The following is a 21,682-nucleotide window of genomic DNA, read 5'->3' as shown; positions in this document are numbered from 1 at the left end:
AGAACAGAACAGGTTTAAGGCCAGCAATTTTTTTTTAAAGTATAAATTTTTCTTCCAGTTTTTTTATTTTCCCTTTTTTTAAATTGAGAATGGAATTTTTAAACTGAAAATACTTACGTATTTTGTTCACAATTGTAAGTTAAACAGTTTGAAGGGAAAAGACTTGTGGGATGTTTTAGTGGAGAAGGTTGCAAATTGGGATAGTTAAGTTACATCCACACATAAAGAATGAGCGACGACTTTTTTTATATAAAAATAAACATCTTTTAATTTTTTAACGCTAACACATCGACAGACAACAGATTTTTGTTGAAAAGACCGGAAATTTTATCTTTTTAATTCGCACAGCTTGCGCTTGATCGTAGATAACTGCTTCGTACTTCCGGTGCGCAGTTAGGAAAATAGTTTTTCGAATACAGTCATTTTGATGGAAGCAGGATCGCCACAGTACTCCCCCCTCTAGTAGTGCAGCAGGCACTGAAGTTAGAGGTAACGAGTGTTGAAGCGAACTCGTCGGCCAGATCTGGTCACATAAGGTACTGGAGTAGAATTTGTGGGTGACACAGGACTCGATGGAGACAGTTCAGGTACTGATTTTGGGGAAGTCGGAACTGCAACTGGTGGTGATATTGCTGGTGCAGAGGACTGGTGAGAGTTCTCGAAGAACGCAGGCTTTAAGCGATCAATGTTGATCGTGGACTGTTTGCCGTTCTTTTCAATTGTGAACATTTTATCAGTTCGTTTGAGTACGAGGTATGGTCCATCGTATGGCGCTTGTAAAGGTTTTTTAACAGCATCGTGGCGCACGAACACATGTGAGCAAGTGTCCAGAGCTGGATGAACGAATACTTTCTTGGTGTCATGAGGTGCAGTAGCAACAGGTTTAAGTTGGTCCATCAAGGTCCGTAAATTTATTAGGAACTCATGAGGCTCGACGTTAATTGAAGGGGATTCAAAAAATTCTGATGGTAGTTTAAGGGTTGAGCCATAAACTAGTTCGGCCGATGTGCACTGTAGATCTTCTTTTAATGCGGTTCGGAGTCCGAGCAAAACCAAAGGAATTGATTCGGTCCATTTCGTAGATGCATGACATCGGAGGCTTTGTTTAAGAGATCGATGGAATCGCTCGACTATTCCATTGCTTTTTGGGTGGTATGGGGTCGTTCGGATCTTTTGGACACCCAAGAGTTTGCTGAGCAAAGAAAACAAGTTGCTTTGGAATTGTCGTCCTTGATTGAAGGCAAACCGAAGCGTGAGATCCAATGAGTTATGAATGCACGCGCAACAGTTTCAGCAGAAATATCAGGAATGGGAATTGCCTCAGGCCATCGTGTGAAACGATCTATGCAGGTAAGTAGGTATCCGCAATTGTTTGAAGGTGGAAGAGGTCCTACGAGATCTAGATGAACATGATCGAATCTGGCTGCAGGTAATTGAAAAGATTTAAGAGGACTATTGGTGTGTCTAGCTATTTTAGATTTTTGGCAATCTAGACATGAACGGGTGAAATTTGAAATGTCCTTTTGCATGGACGGCCAAAAGAATCTCTCTGAAATCAAATGTTTAGTGGCACGGATACCTGGGTGGGAAATATTGTGCAAAGATAGAAAAACTTTCTTTCGGAAAATTTCTGGGACGTAAGGTCTAATTTTGTTTTGCTTGACATCACAGTAAAGTTTAGATGAATTGGGGTCGGTTGAGAGAGGTTTTAAACAAAGTGACAGTTCATTCTTTGCCAAAATAGTCTGAAGTTCTTCATCAGATGCTTGTGCTTCCGCCATGGCAGAAAAGTCTATTTTTGGTAACTGTATTTCATTAATACGAGATAAGGTATCAGCTACAACGTTTTTTGAGCCCGATACGTGCCTGATGTCGGTGCTGAATTGTGCAATGAAATCAAGGTATCTTAGTTGTCTTGGAGAAGAAGAGTCAGATTTTTTGGTGAAAGCAAAAGTAAGAGGTCGATGATCTGTAAATATTATGAAATTTTGACCTTCCAACAAGTGTCGAAAATGTTTGATAGTTGCATATATCGCCAAAAGTTCCCTATCATACGTACTGTATTTACGTTCTGAGGGCGTAAGTTTTCGGGAATAAAATGCTAGAGGTTGTTGACCATTAGACGTAGTTGTATGGAGGACAGATCCGATGGCTGAGTCTGAAGCATCAACCATGATAGATAATTGCTGGTTAGGTGAATGGAAGTTCAAAGTAGCTGCATTTGCAATATCAGATTTGCATTTTTCGAAAGCTTCTGTAGTGAGGTCAGTCCAAGGAACAAGTCGCTTATCATTCTTTTTAGAGTTTTTTAAAAGTTCGTGTAGGCTAGCTTGAGTCTGAGCGGCATGAGGCAAAAATCGACGGTAAAAATTGAGCATGGCCAAGAAACGCTTTAGCTCAGATATATTTTGAGGTTTGGGAAAATCAGAAATGGCTTGAACTTTTTCCGGTAAAGGTTTCACGCCTTCAGATGTAATTAGACAACCTAGAAACTTTACCGATTGCTTCCCAAGGACGCATTTTGAAGGGTTTAGTTTCAATCCGTGCTGAGATAATCGTTCAAATACTGTTTTTAAATGTTGTTTGTGCTGTTCTACATTATTTGATGCAATCAGTATGTCATCAAAATAAGGAATGCAGAAATCTAAATTTGACAAAACTTGATGTATATAACGTTGAAAGGTTTGTCCCGCGTTTCTTAAACCAAAGGGCATATAAACATATTCAAAAAGACCAAATGGGGTTGTGATTGCTGTTTTTGGAATGTCCGCTGGGTTAATAGGAATTTGATGATAAGCTCGGATCAAATCCAGGGTGGAGAAAATGGTTTTATTGAAAAACATTTGAGTGCAATCTTGAATATGAGGAACTGGGTATCTATCAGGAACGGTAATTGAATTTAAACGACGGTAGTCGCCACACGGTCTCCATTCTCCATTAGACTTTTTCACCATGTGTAGAGGACTTGCCCATGGGCTACTAGAAGGACGGATAATACCTTGAGACATTAAAAATTCAAATTCCTGACGTGCAATTTTTAGCAACTCGGGAGATAAGCGACGAGGTCTCGAAAATACTGGTTGACCAGTTGTTTCAATAAAGTGATGTATTTTAGTTGATACTTTGCTTTTTGTTGGTTGAGATGGATTAGTGAGGTCTTGGAATTGCGATAAAATGTCATAGAATTCTGAATCACCAAGCAAAATGGATATACCAGAAGTTAATGAATCTGTGTTTGTATATTTGCCTTGAGTGGTTAATTTAGTTATGCCATCAATCAAACAACCACTTTTAACATCAACCAAAAGATTATAGTGTTTTAAAAAATCAACACCTATAATTGGTTGGTTCACATTTGCAATTATGAAAGACCAAGTAAAATTTCGCCGTAAATTTAAGTCTAGCGTAAGGCGTTTTTTACCAAAAGTAGCTATTTTTGTGCCATTAGCAGCTAAGAGGAGTAATTCATTAGAGGAATCAGCTTTAGGAGCATAATTGTGTGGTAAAACAGATACGTCTGCGCCTGTATCCACTAAAAATTTCCATTTACTAACTTTATCGGCCAGCATAATTCTATTAATTTTGCGATCGTGGCCAAGGCCAGTGGACGACCGCCGATTTAGTTTCCCGAATTCTTGAAAGAGCAAGGCAAACTACATTTTTTTGCTTTTGTGCCAAAATTTGTATGATAAAAGCAAATGCCATCAGCAGGTTCTTTATATTTTTTTAAGCGATCACGAGAGCAACTACGACTGTTTTTAAAAGGTCGATTTCTATTTCTGCTTTGAGAGCGTGATTGGCGCATTGTTGTAGTAAGCTCGCCAACTAAAGTCGTCAAATGGGCGACTTGTTTTTCAAGTTGGGCTATTTGATTATTCGAAGATTGAGGAGTAACGGAATTAATGTTTGAATGGCCAGCCAAATCATTTATTTTATCTGCAACTGATGCTAAACCAGCTAAATCTTCATTCAAAGCAGTTAAAATAGTTTGTGTGCTGTTTGGCAGTCTTCCGAGCCAAAGAGATTTTAAGAGTGGCTCGCCAACAGTATCGCCCGCCAATGTTTTCATATGAGCTAATAACTGAGATGGTCGTTGGTCGCCAAGTTCTAGGCCTTGTAGCAGCGTACGTATTTTCGAAGCTTCACTTTCAGAATGCAACTCAATTAAACGTTTTTTTAATGTTGGATATTTATCAGTATCAGGAGGTTTCAATATTATATCGCTTACACAATTCAAAATATCAGAATCAACGGCAGAAATAACATGATTAAATTTTGTATTGTCAGCAGTAATTCCCGCCAAGGCGAATTGCGCCTCAAGTTGAACAAACCATAATGCAGGGTTAGCTTTCCAGAAAGGCGGAAGTTTGACGCCAACACGAGAAACTGTTGCGTCGTTGTTGGCGGAATTTGGAGTATCTCCTGGCATGTTTTATTCAAGAAATCAAAGGCACGTTATAAATATAATTTCACAAAACTGCTTTGAAATACGAAAATACAAATAATATACTGATAATCAGAGTAAATAATATGAAAATGCTAATCAAAATTATATAACAGAAGTTCCGATGGAAATTATTTAGGCTGTGAAAATAGAAACAATATTCAACGATACGCTTACCGCCATTAGGAAGAAATGCGCTATGGCACCATTTAATGCATAAAGAAAACTGGGAAAGTTATCCTTTCACTTTTCGAGTCACCAAATGTGGGATGTTTTAGTGGAGAAGGTTGGAAATTGGGATAGTTAAGTTACATCCACACATAAAGAATGAGCGACGACTTTTTTTATATAAAAATAAACATCTTTTAATTTTTTAACGCTAACACATCGACAGACAACAGATTTTTGTTGAAAAGACCGGAAATTTTATCTTTTTAATTCGCACAGCTTGCGCGCTTGATCGTAGATAACTGCTTCGTACTTCCGGTGCGCAGTTAGGAAAATAGTTTTTCGAATACAGTCATTTTGATGGAAGCAGGATCGCCACAGACTATTCAATGTGCAAACACTCCGCCCATCCTATCGCAAATCAGTCATCACTTAGACATATCAAACCTGAGTCCTGATTTACATCATACCATCCTCAGTCCTGATTTACATCATAACCATTCATTCGAGAATCAGTAGATTTTATATATATTTAATTCACATTTCGGCAGAAGTTTTTTTTCCCTACCAGCTTGACTCGAAAAAAAATTTAACGTGACGAAATGGACTTTCTTTTCTTTTATTCGCGAAAGATTAATGCCTGCATTAGATCCAATCCAGCTCCAGGATAAATGGTACAAATAATCTGGGGCTGTTTTTAGACAACAAATAAAGCTTTAATATACACATTAGAGTCCCTTTCAAATCTACATATACGAAAACTAAACAAGAGCTTGTTTTCTCGTTGGACGATTAGATGGACAAACATTACAAATGTATAGCCAGTGCATTACAAATGTATAACGAGACCAGTTATGACACCAGAATCCGGGGTTCCATATCAGTAGATAACATTAAGAAGTTTCTGAAAGCAAACAGCTGTTGAAAGTAGAGAATGATCCTCGGTTGTACATGACTATCCTACACTGAGCCTGTTTCAGACTCTATTGACAACAACTACAACAGACTCTATTGACAATGTTGCGACTAGGGATTGCAATACCGGACCAAAATTTCAATACCGGCATTCGGTATTTTTTAAATCTTAATACCGGTATTAGAAAAAGAAAGAAAATACAGGCGTTTCTTTGCTTTATTTGCCAGTTTTGTTAGAGAGTGTAAATATCACAAAAAATAATTTGTAATTTATAAATTATAACAGTATATAATCACAAAAAAGTAAAGAAACATCTTATTTATTTAAATCGCAAAAAAGTGTAAATATCACTATTCAGTGTGTGGTACTATTACAAATTTTTGAAATGTGATCTTAAAAAACATAATGCATCAATTGTACTGTCATTAAGCCTGAAAAGTAATCTTGTGTAAAAATGACCAGCTGTCGAAAACGCTCTTTCGGCATCTACGCTAGTGGATGGTACTGTTAGAATGCGTGATATACTTTTTCCAAGTATTTACCTCTAAATCCCTCATCTTCAAATAAATAGATTTCTCATCGGATAGTTTTGGATATAGATGATTTCTGTATTGCATTTTGGTTCGTTGAATTTTTTTTTTATTTATCGCTAATTCTAATTTTGTTCAAGAGACAATTCCTTTTCACTATCGACAGTAGTGACATCATAATCTTCGATAGTTGAACCGAATTCTTCTGAATGTGGATAGGTTTGTGGGTAAAAAATTTTAAGAAAATTTACTCTAAGCTTAATCAGATTTCAATTGGTTATTTTCTTTTCTTCTTTTTCATTTTTAAAATCCTTATAATTATGTACATACCATAAGACATTTTCTATTTCGGTATGCCTTTCTTCTGTGTGAATTTTCAATGTAATGTATAATTCTTCAGATAGTGACGTGTGCTGTTCTTTCAGTGATTGCAACATGAAATTTATTGTTGCATTAGCTGTTAATAAATTAGAATCTCTCCGACATAATGCCTCAATGGTCAGTTTTATTGGAAGTAGAGCTGATATAGTTCTGGATATTAAGTTGAATTCATTATCTGAAAATTTAATTCACAGATTTAAGTCGATTATTGCTTTTTGGATTGGATTTCTCAGTTTCAAAAATCGTTCCATCATTAGGAGTAAACTGTTCCAACGTGTTTTAGAATCTAATATTAACATATATTCTGTTTTATTTTCAGTTAGAATATATTTTAGTAATATATCCTTTTTATAGCGGAACTTTTAAATATCTTAACAATTTTTTGAACTTTATAAATTATAGGAAGCAATTCTTGATAGGTTAATATTTCATCCTTATTAGTAATATCTTCTTCAACAATTGCATTGTCATTATCTTCATTGTCAATATCACTCTCACTCTTACTCTTTTCAAAGTTGGAATCCGAAATTTCTATATCCACAGTATTTGGATTCTTCTGTTCTTTATTTTTTTGGTATAATACATCTATTACTCCTAATTGAATTCCATGTGCATAGCACAACTGCTGATTTGCACCAATCAACTTACCAACTTTTTTCATAATTGTTGCCCCATCAGTCGTTATGGATACAATATTTTCTTTCAGGGATAATCCATGTTTCTCTAATTTAGATTTAAGCAATTAATTAAGCCATTAATTAGCTAATTAATTTCACCCTGTTAGGGAGACATAAAAACAAAAACGTATACTATTTTGCTATGTTCGCGATACATGAACATATAGTGGAGACAATTTTAAAAATTTCTTGTAAATACCGAAAAACCGGTATTTAAATTTGTGAATACCGGTATTACAAAATTGTACAAATGGCTCGAAATACCGGTATTCGGGATCCCGATATTGCAATCCCTAGATGCGATGTTTTGGATTCCGCGGTGTGACAAAGTGATCACGACCGCCTCCGCATCATAATTTGGAATAGCAATTATAATTATGCAAGTTTAGTTATGAGTTAGTATTAGAAGTTAAAGTTATCAGTTAGTATTACAAATGTTTAGGGAAAGATTAAAACTAATTGAAATTAGTTTAGACAAGCGCATAAAGTTGCACAGTCATGAAATTTGGCATAATTGTTTGATTAAAACTTTTATGATATAATGATTAATAAAAAATTATTTTGATTATTTATGGGGGGATAGAGAACTTTAATGGAATTGCGTTGCACTACTATTTTACTATGGGGGCTGATTTTATTAATTATTTTGATTAGTTATTTTTGAAGAAATCGAGAAAAAATTCGCGCGTGTAGCTCATCGTAGCTGTCTAAGGCCAAAATAGAAATATTTTGAAAAAACTTTAATCCATCAAATTGACAACAAAGAATTCTCTGTCTTTTTACGGATGGAAAATCAACTTAAATATTAGCAATTGCAACTCTACGCCTGTGCCTAGATAGCTGAGGTCGATCCAACCAGTCCAATCCAACAATAAATTACAATTTAAATGCATTTATTTTTATGCATTACTATTAAAAGAAAGCCAGAATTGTTCAAAAAATTATCCTTGATTCGCAACGAATCACATGATCCTGCCATTCCTAACTCTAAGAAAAGAAAGAGAGAGAGAAAGAGAGTTGTATTGGATAATCTGACATTTTCCTTTCCGTCAAACCGATAGCGCTAAAAGAGAAAAATATTTTAAAGATTAAAAAAAAAAAAAAATCTAGGATGGATGGTTCTTTTCCGAAAATACCAAAAGTTTTTATTATAAGATCTGAACAAGTATTTTAAATTTAAGGCATAAACAGCGAACTTCTATTAAAAGATTAATAAATATTTTCTCGATTCGGAAACTTAAAATTCCCTTATTACGATTCTGGATGTGCTTGAGAAACTTTTTCATGCAGCAGTACTCTATAAAATACTGTCATTTTCACTACTTTTTCTCTTGTTGAATTAGACGTTTGACGCATTTTAGTAAATGTGAGTAAACATACATAGTTCAAAGGAAGCGTAAGTGATTTCGCTGAAATACCAGCTGCTAAATACGTAAGAGCCGCGTTGTTTACTGTATACTGTCATCGCATTCCTGTTCAAATAGAAAACGTCAATATTTGATATCAAATAACGGTGCATCCATCTCCAAGAGCTTACCTGACATTGGGGGCATTCCATTCTACTGAACTCATTTTCCTTGAAATCTGAAAACCAATAATCATTTCAATTTTAAATGCAGAAGAATAAAAGGGGAAGAAAAGCAATAAAATTCCCCACATTCTGTTACAGTTATAGTCAATTTATGCGAACATAATAATAATCTTTCCAAATAAAGCAACTCATAAAAAAGTTCATTTGAATTTATTACTACTCTAGTTTTTTATCATTCATTATATGCTTTTTATTAAGAACAATCATGACATTTTTTTGGCTATGAGGCGGATAAGGGCGACATTTATTTTTGTCATTTATAATTAATACAAGCTTTTCACTTGCAAGTCTGCTTTCTAATGCAATATTAAAAATATATCAATAATTTATTAATAATTATAATATATTAATAAGTTAAAAAGAAACTTTTTTTCTGAAATCGGATTCCAAATAAGTTAAACAATAATCATCACTGAAATTTATTTGGTGAAGCGCATTTATTCGAAAGAATTTATTCCTATTCAGAATGTTTGTACCAAGTACGTGTATGTATGTTCAAATTTTGTGATGTCGAAAGCCCAAAAGAAATCAGCAGAAGAATGCCTCACACGTGATCCGAGTTTTCATGTGACAACATATATTTAAAAGCATCAGTCGATTCTTCGCAAATACCAATCACTATATTTGCCGAAAAGTTGCTTTTTTGAATAGTGATTCATTTTTTAAAAATATTGGTTTGCGAATCACAATAAGAGCGAATAACCAATAATTGGAGAAAAGTTCATGTTAATCCGCAAAATCCATTTTTACCCATATTTTATTAAGGAACGAATTTTATAATGAATACACATTATGGAAATATTGTACATATTCATAATCAAGAAGAAATTATTTCCTCTGTCTACAGAATGTATAATTAAAATAATATATATATATATATATATATATATATATATATATATTTGGGAACAGCTAACAGATCTTATATCCTGTATGGCGCCATGTTGCTTAATCACGTAATGCTTTCCCGCCATTATTGGCAGATGAGAGCTTGACGGTGAGACTGTAAGACGTACAGCGCACGCATCTTTTTATGTATTATGTTAATTTAGTAATGTTTTGTCCTTTAACCTTAATAAATATATTTCACATATTAATGCTTGTCGTTGTCTTTTCCCCCATTTTGGGGAGATTGGCCTTTCTCGTGAAAACCCCTAGCAAATCCAGCCAAATCGTCGAAATTCTGTGAACGTTAGTACAATTTAAGACGCTAAATGGATGCTAGAAATTTTGATAAGAGTGGATTTTTGCTGTGGATGATTTACTGGACTGGTGAATGGACGTTAGTGCATGTTTTTCATGGATATGATTCAAGTGAAAACTTTCAAGCTACAATTACTTCGTGTTATTGTGCAACTGCGCTGACATATACTGGCTGCTTTTAAAAAGGAACATCGTCCTGTTCGACATTTCTAAATTGAAGATGAAATTAAATTATTTGGAAATGTGTGAATCATTTAGGAGTGAATAATTCGATTGCTCCCAACCAGGTAGGCGCAATTTTTTCCCTCTAAATAAATGTGGGGAAAGGCAACGACTAGCGATGTGAAATATATTTATTAAGATAAAAGGACCAAACATTACTAAATTAACATAAAACCTGTACATCTTACAGTCTCGTCTGCCAGTAATGGCGGGGAAAGCATCATAGTATATAATCATAATACTATTAGACTAATTAGAATATCTGCGATGAAGCTAGAACAAATTTGAACCAGAATTTCAGTATTTGAACTTTTTTTAAGAACTTTGTCGTCTTTAGCATAAAAAAAAAAATATTATTTATTGAAATGAATTATTATTCAATTGAATCAGTGAAATTAATAGCAGAATGATAATCAGAATTTTTGTAGAAAAAAATTAAAATACTTTATATTAAATTAAAAACGTTTATAAATCAAGTGAAAATTTTTTGAATTTCCATATATTTCAAAAATAGGATTTAGGTAATGAAATCACCTTTTAATTTTTCAAAAATTTTCATCACCTTCTAACCTTGTACTTATTTTCAGAATTTCGTGGAAGATAATTTACCGGACTGAAGTAGGTTTTAAACCATACTTAAACAAATATGAGCGCCAACTTTCCTGAAATAATTAGTGTTGCTCTTTTACTTAGCATAAAACATATTTAATATTCAATACGAGGTATCAAAATCGTTCGAATTAAAGCTTTGTATCATAAAGATATAGACAAAAATATCGTATACATTCCTCTAGAATATTACTACGGATTTTTCTTCGATCAGAGCGAACACAAACCGAATCTCAAATAGTGTCTCAGATAAATTCCCTAATAAAGTATATAAGCTCTGAATGCACTCTCACACCTTTCTTTCCCTTGCTTTCTGTTTTCCTATTCGAAATGAGTCATCGTCGCATCATGGCAAAGAACTTTTAAAAGAATCTAAAAATAAAGAATTTTTCTTAACGTCGTGAAGAAAGTAAAGAATTATCTCTAAAGATTTCTTCTCCTTTGTTCATCGAATAGATTTGGTACCACTTAATTTCGAACAGTGATCAGATGACGCAGATAGCATCTGAGCTGGCGCCCTTTGTCCCCCTTCTACGCTATATCAGCATTAACTATTCAACCCCGACAGATTTAGCGTACACCAAGTTCATGATGGTTCTTTAAAGAAATCGAATTTCAATCCAGAAACACTTTGTTCCCAATGGCAGGATATTACAAACAAGCAATCGCGACACACAACTCTGACGAAAAAAAAAATGCTCAATGCTCGATTTTCAAAATGTAGGCACAAAAGCAGTCTATCTTTTACTATCATTTAGATGTATTTCTGATGTAAGCAGACTCATGTTGATTGGTTGAATTATTTTATTCTTATAATATTGTAAACCACTTAATATCATTTATTACCATTATGCCAAATGATAAAGATTATTGAATGCTTTGTGTACAATTTGATTAATAAATAAATAGTAAAGAAAAACTAATTTTAAAATTTTGGTTTCATTATTACAACTTACCGTAATGCTTCACAACTCGCCCCTTACCAGGAACAGCTTGTAAAGTGCAGGTTAACCTGCATACTGATTAGTTAAATAATAATTATTTATTTACTATAAATTATTGGATATCATTTATTATTTTTAGTAAACAGCATTATCCACACACCAGGAGCTGTTAATTGTTTTATTCAGTCATTTTTATTTATACATAAATTTAACACTGAATAATACTTTACTCAGAAATGTGCGCCTGTGCTCTTTCATGATCTCACAAATCATTTTTACAGTTGCCCCAAACTCCTCTTAAGATGAAAGCGGAGTAAAATCTGCTTCGACTTTTTTTTCTCTCACCTTTACATTTATTTATTTTCTAAAGCAATATTGTGAGATGTGTTATGTTTTCACGTTAAACAACTTTTCATTAAATTGAAATGTTCCAAAAGAAAGCGAAAATCATCTACACAATCATCTGCTGCGCATCTAAACACCATTTGGCGAAAAGGGATAAAATTTAGAGCATTGATGTTTTAGGTCTAGTTTCTCCGAATAGCACAAAAGTTTTCAGAGTTTCGATTGTTTTTTTGATTTGCAAATTGAAAACAAGGCTTTTTTTTTAAATTGAAATTCAATGTAAAATAAGAAGTATTATCAGATTTATTATATTTTGAAACATATTGAAATAAGTGGTTTCGTTTAACATCAGAAATTGAAAATTCCGTTTTTTTTTTTTTTTTTTTTTTTTTTTAAATTATTACCTATTTACCCAAAATTACAGATTGTAACATGTTTTCGACTTATTTTAATCCGGAGAATTTCGATATGTATTCAAAATTGGATAATGTTTGAAAAAATTAAACTTGTATAAATCCAAATATGAAGACTACCCTTTATATGACAAAATATTACATAAATTTATAGAGAACATATTTCTGTAAATATATAACGACAAGAATTTGTAGTTTTGATGCGAGATTAAAAATTTCAGAATTTAAAAAAAAAAAAAAGCCTCGATACTTTTTTGAAGAAAAATGTAGTTTATCAGGACTTCGCATGGTTATAAAAGCAATCCCTAATGAAACATATAGGAAGACTAGAGAAAAATTAATTTGCGTTTAAAAAGTGCTGAATGAAGAAAATGAAGATAGCAGCCAAATGACAGAAATCGGTTCTGTGAGACCAAAATGTTCGTCGCTCTGGTTGAAATTGGCATCTAAAGTTCAGGAAGCGCGTCAGCTTTCTTGGACTCAACACGCAGTTTCTCTTCCTATCCGAAATCTATAAATAGCAGGTGGTTTGTGCCTCGATCAATAATCAGAAGATCGCTTTGCACAAAATGATTCAAGTCAGCCAGACAGTGAAAATGTTTCTAGTTTCAAGGGGACAGCGGGCACAGTCCAATAGACACTTTTGAGAATTATTCAGTCAGGGTTATGAAATATTTTATGCAAATGTATTAAAATATAAATTCGTCAAATTAAAAAAAAATATTTTAAAATAAAATATATTATTTTTAAAAAATTTAAAAGATATATAATTTTTAAAAATTTCAAAATATTCCAGGCACCTTAATTTTTTCTTATTATCCGATGTAAACTTATTTGGAACAAAATTACATATGATTTTGTAATTCCAGTTAAATGCTAATTTTTAAGAAATATTTTTATGCATATTTACTGAATTTTTATAAGAATTTTATGCTTTTCTGAACTAAAATTTACTTTTAACGAACCCCCCCCCCCAAAAAAAAAAAAAAAATCTCGAAACGTAAAATCCCCCGTTTTAATCGCTCGCAGGATAAATAAATACTCGCAGGATACCCCCATTTTCTTTTAATGTTTGACCGAAATCTTTATTATCAATTTCATTTAATTTCTTGAAAAATTAAGACATCTGGAACATTTCAAAGATATTTAAATTTAATTACAATATCATTTTGAGAAGTACTTTTTTCCTTCTTAAACCTTCAAATACTTATTTTATTGAACTTTTTTATTTACTTTATTGAACAATATTTTATTACACTATTGTAATTCAATATAAACATACATTTTACTGACGAAACGATAAAAATAAAATTACACGTTTTCGTTCATTTTTGCTTTATTCAAAGTCCACTTTCTCCTTAAGAATGCGCAAGACTTCATGGTAACAGGTGGCTCCTGTCGGGATAGGATCTTTTCCCCCCTGTTTATGCAGGATTTTTAAATATGTATATATATCCTGCCTAAACAATAATATAACAGATCTTATCCGAAGTTGATTTTTTAAAATTTTATCCAAACAGATCTATCAACGTAGTTGCTCCTTTCATAATACAAAATTATGAATTTATTTCGAAGATAAAGACCCATTCGTTCAATGCATTTCATCGGAAACCGAGCATGTAATGAACAGTGAAATGAGATTTTACGAAACTGGATGACAATGTTTTTGGTGAAAACAACTCAGTTGACACCACCTATTTGTTACAAAAATGCCATTTTATTTTGAGCAGTTTTAAAGAAAAATCGATTAACGGGAGCGAATTTCTGAAGTTAACAGACATTTCTCCTTGCACATGAACTCTTAAAAGTTTCAAAAATTCAAAAGCTGTGGACTCTACGAATAGTTAAGCACTTTTTAAACTACACATCAGAAATGAAAATTTTGAATATTTTAAATTTTATTACATTTATTCATACAGTCCGCAAGTTTATTTAATGGTAACTGTCATTTAAAATTTGAATGTCGAATCTTTACAACTAATAAAAAAGGATATGTGTATATTCTCACTCTGCAGAACTGACCGCTGAATGCAGAGTTATGAAATTTTGCATAGACACAATTCAAAGCTGAGAATGTATAAATTTGTTCCAAAAATTCAAGAAAGTATCTTTTCTATGACACTATTTACTGTTAAATCCGCCCCCCCCCCAAGTTTTATAATTTTTTAATAAACATCTTTAGGTATACTGCACATTAGTTAGAGATAGAAATAGAGTTTCTCGGTTCTTAACGATAGAAGAAATATACCCGATTAAATATCTTATGAAACGGTGAAAAAGAACCGATTTTCGTTTCAACAATAATATATATCGTTAAAAATTTTGCAATAAAAAATTACATAAGGAATAAAGTGCCAAAAATATAATTTTTTGAATTTAAAAAATACTGTAAAGCACTAATGTGTAAAAGCAATTTTTGTACAGCAATAATTTAAAAAGTTATCACAGAAAAAACATCAAAATCTCACTCAATTTTGAATTAATATTTATCTTAATGCCTCTCCAACAAAATATTTTTGTTTCAAATCTGTTAGACATATAATATATGCTGCTTTACAAGTTTTACACCATTCACTGTATGGATAACTGAGCTATGCATTTCTCGAATTTTTTTTTTGTCTATATATATTCATTTATATTACAGATAAAAGCAGCCATTTGTAAAAATGGATGCACTTTAGTAATTCACCATTGCTTGATTTTACGGTTAAATCTTAATGTAAGTATACAGCAAAATTTATAAGTTTTATTACATATCATGCATTGAAATGCTGAAATCTACAAGAAAATACAAGCTGAATCATCATTACTCGATCATCAATAATAGAGGGAAAAAAATGCTACCATGAAATATTATTAGCAATAATGAAGATTTGAGTTTCCTTTCAAGATATAATGTTATAAAATATATTGTTTCAGAATATAATGTTAAAAAATATGTTTAAAATATTTTTTAAAACCTTAAAAAAATTATGAGGCAAAACATTATTATTATTAAACAGATAATTTTTTGAAAGATTGCATAAGGCTTTGAAATATAATTTAAATAAATATAATTTGTAATATAATTTTGTCTGCATTGGTAATGAAATCAAGAGAAATGAAAATAGAGTTCTTACATGATTAGCAAGTTTCTGCTGAAATGTCAAGAGTTTTTCTTTTCACAGTGAATTAGTTAGGTCATTATTACCTATGAATTTTGATGTTAATAAACATATTTCAAAATGCCTTTACTGTCAGACCATAAAATGAGAGGCTAAAAGTTGTCTGTTCAGCTATTATATGTGATAAACAGAGTAAGTTGTAACAACTCAAACACTAAATAGCTTAGTTTTTTTTTTTTTTTTTTACACCAAAAGTAAGGAGTAGAGATTTTAAACCTTTGAAATATTTGTGTGTGTGTGGGAGGGGGTGATGCTATGCCTTTCAATTCTGGTGAAAGCAATGAACACTGACAATAATATAACTAAACATTATAATAATTTCAAAATGTTTCTATGGAGATATTATACATGGTTCAGAAAAGATTCGATTTTTCGAGTAACTAGGCAATCAAACATTATACCGGAAACCAACAATAGTTACTGATAAACAATAAGAAATAATGTTTAGAAATCAAATGATGAATATTTACTTAGAATTCACAAGTCATGAACAAAAATTAATCTTTTATAAAATTTTGAAATTAATTTGCATTATATGACTATAGATAAGAGGCTAATTTTGAATTTTGTTTGCAGTCCTTCTTTCTTTTTACAGAAGCTCTTGTTTACTAGATATCAATTCCTAGGTTTTGTTAATGTATTCTTAAAAAACAGAAAGCCACTAACCAAAAATATAACAAATCATTCTTTTTGTTCCTATATTATTCTTCAATGAAACATTGTCATTTCAGCATAAATATCACAGATATGAAATTTTGATAACCTAAAACAAAGACAGACTCATTCATTTAGACATGATTTATCCATACACTAATTTTTTTGGCATTGAAAAATATTCACAAGCATTCTGTGAATATAATGACAAGTTGTATGCCTGAAATTACTAATTTATTCTGTTTGAATTAGTTATTTATTACAGAATTCTGAAAAATTATCCGATTCTGAGCACAGTCCTATGATTCCAGTTATTCATTAGTAACTATCAATGCAACTATATCTTGCATTGATATAAGAAATTAAAGATAACTATCGATCCAAGAAAAAAATATCTTTAAAACATTCAAATGATATATATGTAATGCAAAATATCTTTGCATTACAGAATTTCTTAATATTAATTCCAATGAAAAAATCTTGATAAGAAAAAAACCTAAAAGTATCCAAAAGTAAAACCAGGAAGTATAATCAGAATAGTTTGCATTGAAACCAGTTGTTTTTAAAAAAGAAACCTAGTTTTTTAAAAAAGTTTTCTTAAAATGAAGTCGTTTAAGTTTCTCAAGCAGAAGTTAAAATAATAAAAATATAAGAAGTTAATATAGTAAAAACGTAAAAAAAATTGTGGACTAAAAGGAGTTCAAATGAGATAGAATACGAATAAGTTTTATTCCAATTTATATGAACACATATAAAATACATTAAAAAAAAAAGTTAAATGCTTATACACTACGTTAAATGAAAATGTTCAGAAACATGAATGAAATATTTCAAAAAAAGACAAAACTGAAGGATTTCATAATGTCCAGGAATGGGAATTTAACCGACTTTCTTCAGGTACTCAGGAGTTGCAGGAATGTAATCATTTGAACTGAATAAGGTTCCAGCAGACTTAGCCATAAACCTAGGAAAAAAATAGGCAAGTACTTATGTTATTGGAAAGTAATATATACCCATACATTTTGATGTTATATTAAAATCCTATTTTGAAGCAACACGAGCACTATTTTTATATAACATATAACAACAAATTTGAATGACATCTGAGAAGGGACCTCCTTATTCTAATTTTTCCATCACATCAATAAGAAAATATTTCAATCTTTTTTTTATTTTTTTTATTAAATAAGAATTAACGATGCATACTAACTGATCATTAAAATATTGAGTTTCAAACCTGGTATTTTTTGACCCTGAAGTGAAACCATCACGGATTTTGTTACATATTAAAACACTGATCTCACTTTTCAAACCCTGGTATAAATAGTTGCTGTACAACTGATAATTAAAATGCATATTCATTTTAAGCTATTTAAAATATAATAACTGAAGGCATTTTAAATAAAGTCTTATAAGCAAAAGAAAAATATTGATTCAATAAAAATATATCCTGGAAAGTTAAGTACAAATCCATATCAATTTTTTTTCTTCCTTAAAAGTTGCTGAAGTAAAAGACAAGCATGGCATATTTCATGTGATCTAAAGAAGCAGTCACAAGCTTACTTGTGAAACAAGTAAAACACATTAAGAATATTCCATTGCCTATTTCAGATACTATACATATTAAGGCTTCTTAAAAATTTTCTTCACTCCTGTTTTTCTTATTCTCATTTTTATCAGAAAATTCTTTTGCCAACTTCATAAAGCGGGAAGAAATTAGAAAAAGAAGCAGTAAATAACTTAATGACAAAAGCAAAATATTTTTATGGGATAAATTTGCAAGAGATTTCATTACTCGTTTTTCTATGAGAATATCACAGCCTATGAACTTTGTAAGTACAGTTTACATGGAAAAATTATAGTTAATAATTTTCTTTTATGGATACAGTTACAATAGTAATGAAAGAAAATTGTTTTAGTAAAATATATGTATGTAGCAATAACAAAAAGTAAATTTATAAATTATATATACAAATTAAGTGTAGAACATATATAACAATGGACAGGAAAAATAATTCAAATCTATATGCTTACTTCTGAAAATCATATAAGTTGCTTGTAATTAATGATACAGTATCTTCATCCAACTGTGTGTATGCAAGTGCTCCTCCGATTCTAGCTATAAATATTAAAAGTGAAATTAGTGCACAGCTTGCATTAAATAAAAACTGAATTTAATTCAGATTTCGAGACAAAAATTATAAACTACTATATGAAAATAATCAGTACTTTTTTACATCACTCTTTTGTAATGAAAGAATTAATCATCCTACAATATACTATAGTGAATATCAAAATATATTAGAATAAAATTATATTTGCAAACATTTCATTTAAAGAAAGTGTCGTAACATAATGAATTAATGTTTTAGAATCATTTCAAATTGAAACAGACCATAATTATTTCAATTTTTGATGAACAAAATAATGTAAAGACAAATTTGCATATTTTAGGTTGCGGTTAACAAAGTACACAAACTAGGGTTGCCATTAAAATCAGGAGAGGGGGAACCACTATGCCTTCCCTGTAAGCACAATACAAATGAAATGCTCAAACAGCACTCATGTGCTAGTCAGAAAGGAATAACAATGCTCCACCGTTTTAGTAAGTGAAAAAGGCAGGGCTCTTCAACATATGTAGATTTTAATGAGATGTTTATAAAAGCGGAAAATTTTTGGACTAATATCAGTATTTTTTTTTCAGCCTTAGAATTTCAGGATCATCAAGCTCTATTAGAAATAAGTATCAATGTTTTTGCTTCTTTTGACAAAGTTTTTCAATAATTTAAGAAATTGAAAAGACTCCCATATAGGAAAGGAACACAAGTTTCAGATGTCTCAATTTTTAAAGAAATGGATAAAGAATATCAGGGTGGTTATCATTTCTGTTGTTTGAATTTCCCTATTCTTTAAGAAATTTCCTGACTGTTTTTGGATGTATATAATATCCTCCAAACACTGCCACTTTATATTATTTTCTTTAATTATTGCACAGCATGTTCTTTATATTTGAAAAATTGTCCTACTCTTAACTAAAATCCATGTAAAATAAACTTTAATGCTCAGAAAAAAAAAAAAAAAAAAAAAAACGTTTTTAATTATTAAATTTGAGGTAAGCTTCAATTATGTAAAAGTTTTAATTTTTTTTAGCAAACATATTAACTAGCATTAGAAGATACATGCCCATCTAGACCGACCAGTCATATCTCAGAACTGTTTGTCAAATTTACTTATGAAAAATGCAGTATAAAAAACACATGCAGATTAGCAGAGTGTTTTAAGAGTGAAATGATTTGTTTCCTTCCAGTGGGTTATCCCCTATTCATATTGTTTACCAACACGCAAATCAGATCCAAACAATATTTTTACTAACATATATATAGAATTAATGAATACAAAATAAAATATCTGTATCAAAATAAAAAAAAAATCTCCAATGATATTAAAACTACAATGACTTTTAGCCCAACAACTATAAAAAAAAATTGATTTAATTTTGTAAATTTATGTGCCAAAAATTTCGTACACATCAAAACGTACAAGAAAAATGTGTACCTATAATGTCTCAAATTAATTTCTTGAGTTTAATATTTTTTTCATTATAGGATATATTGTTGAATGTATGGGGAATTTTAAACGAATATAAAACTATAAAAATGCTAGAAAAGAAAATATTAACAAAAAAATAATTTCATCTCCTTTATGACATCTGTCCATATGATGAATTTAAAAAATCCGTATTTATAATGTTTAAAAATAAACAAAACAAAACAAAAAAAATTATGGAAATATTTGCAAAAAGTCGATGCTTCATACTTCAAAAACAGAAAATCTCCAAGAGTTAAAAAAATTAATACTGTAAAATACTTATTCAATTAAAATAAATTGTTTCAGAATTATTATAATGGGTTAATATTTTACATTCAGTTTAATAGTTTTGAATATTAATATTCAAAATTCACACTTTCACAGCACATGGTATGATTGACTTGATGCTTGAAAGAAAATGAGAGTGGGGGTGGAGTTAACTTCATATTATATATCTGCATATAGTCTTTTAAATAAGAGACCTATTAAATCTTAGAATCATGACAATTACAGGGTGTTTTAGTTAGGCAGTCTTTTCCCATAGCATACAAAAACTTTCAGGGAATATATATATATATGCAATAAATTAGATATGATGATGATTATATTTTAATGGAATTAAATAATCTTTCTTTTCAATTCAAATGTTAACTTAATCAATTTTATGATACCTAAATTATTTTAGCTATTGCTATTTGTAGTATCAATTTTCACTCGATCTAAAAACGATGAATAAACAAATTATAATACAATCAAATTATCATTGCAATGTCAAATAATGCAAATATATATATATATATATTCAAACTTGATATAACTTCCTTCTTTAAAATTCTAAAACTACTCTTGAGCAGTGGTAGGTATTCCTTAAAAATATTGAATTCCAATATCTTGTGTAGGGACTCAGGGTTGCCACTCAAATCTGGGGAAAATTTTTCCTGTACATATACATAAAACATACGAGAAAATGCTTGAATAATGCTCCTCTGCTAGTTATAATGAAATATGGATTTAAGGAGTAGAAAAAGTAAGGAAAGGAATCAACAATTTAACATTTTAAAGAAGGTTTATATTTACATATAAAAAAATTTCTGTATGTAAATATAATTATTATCTACATTTTATTTATTATCTAGAATTTAGCAAGTTTTACAAGACAAAATTTATTTATTAAGGGTGGGGGTAATATACATATATTACCTCTCATGCTCTTTAATTGAAAGTCACACAAAATTAAGGACTCAGGTGAAATAAAACATCTTTGTTATCATGATACAAATAATTTAATGATCACTTAATAAAAAAACATTACAAAGTAAGATTTCTATTATTAATAATCCATTTTTGCCAATTCAAGTATTTGGCTTCCATTTCTTCAACTTCTGCAGATTTCTCATCTGTCAGATTGATAGAGCTAATGGACCTAATCCATAACAAAGAAAGTACAATATTTCTGTATGGCCCAACATACATTTTTTAAATAGTTATTTCACTTTCATTGAACACATGTGAAAATATTTCAGATACCATTGAATGAATTAAAGGACAAATGTGATGCAACAAGTTTTAATGCCCATAAAAATTCAGCTTTAAATGACTGTTCCTGAGCTAAAAAGTTCGAAATTGGTTTATTTTTGGACATTAAATATGGACGTTTTCGGATTTGATGTGTCATTCGTTTTAGATACTAAATCCAGCATCAATGATGACTCTTTTGAACTGGCTCCCAGCCTTGTATGTTTTTCTTTTTTAGCATGACAAGTAAGTGTTTATTTTTCCATATTACTTAGGCTGGCTTATTAGCTTCTTACAAAGCGAGCAGTACCCAACAAA

The 21,682-nt window shown here is 30.9% G+C and overlaps 1 protein-coding gene across 1 annotated transcript in view; it reads right to left on the bottom strand.

Annotated features, from left to right (window-relative positions):
- Positions 1-16,966: 16,966 nt before the first annotated feature.
- LOC129976624 (mortality factor 4-like protein 1) overlaps positions 16,967-21,682 on the bottom strand; it is a 31,905-nt gene continuing 27,189 nt past the window's right edge. The window contains exons 11-12 of the mRNA XM_056090275.1: positions 18,296-18,380; positions 16,967-17,225 (exon numbers count right to left, since the gene is read on the bottom strand). Of these exons, the coding sequence (XP_055946250.1) occupies positions 17,141-17,225; positions 18,296-18,380 (170 nt within the window). The 3' untranslated portion in view covers positions 16,967-17,140. The remainder of the gene's footprint in view (positions 17,226-18,295; positions 18,381-21,682) is intronic.

This window comes from Argiope bruennichi, chromosome 7, assembly GCF_947563725.1.
Source record: "Argiope bruennichi chromosome 7, qqArgBrue1.1, whole genome shotgun sequence".
NCBI classification, from domain to species: domain Eukaryota; kingdom Metazoa; phylum Arthropoda; class Arachnida; order Araneae; family Araneidae; genus Argiope; species Argiope bruennichi.
The sequence above is the reverse complement of the archived record's forward strand: the minus strand, read 5'-3'. Positions and strand labels throughout refer to the sequence as shown.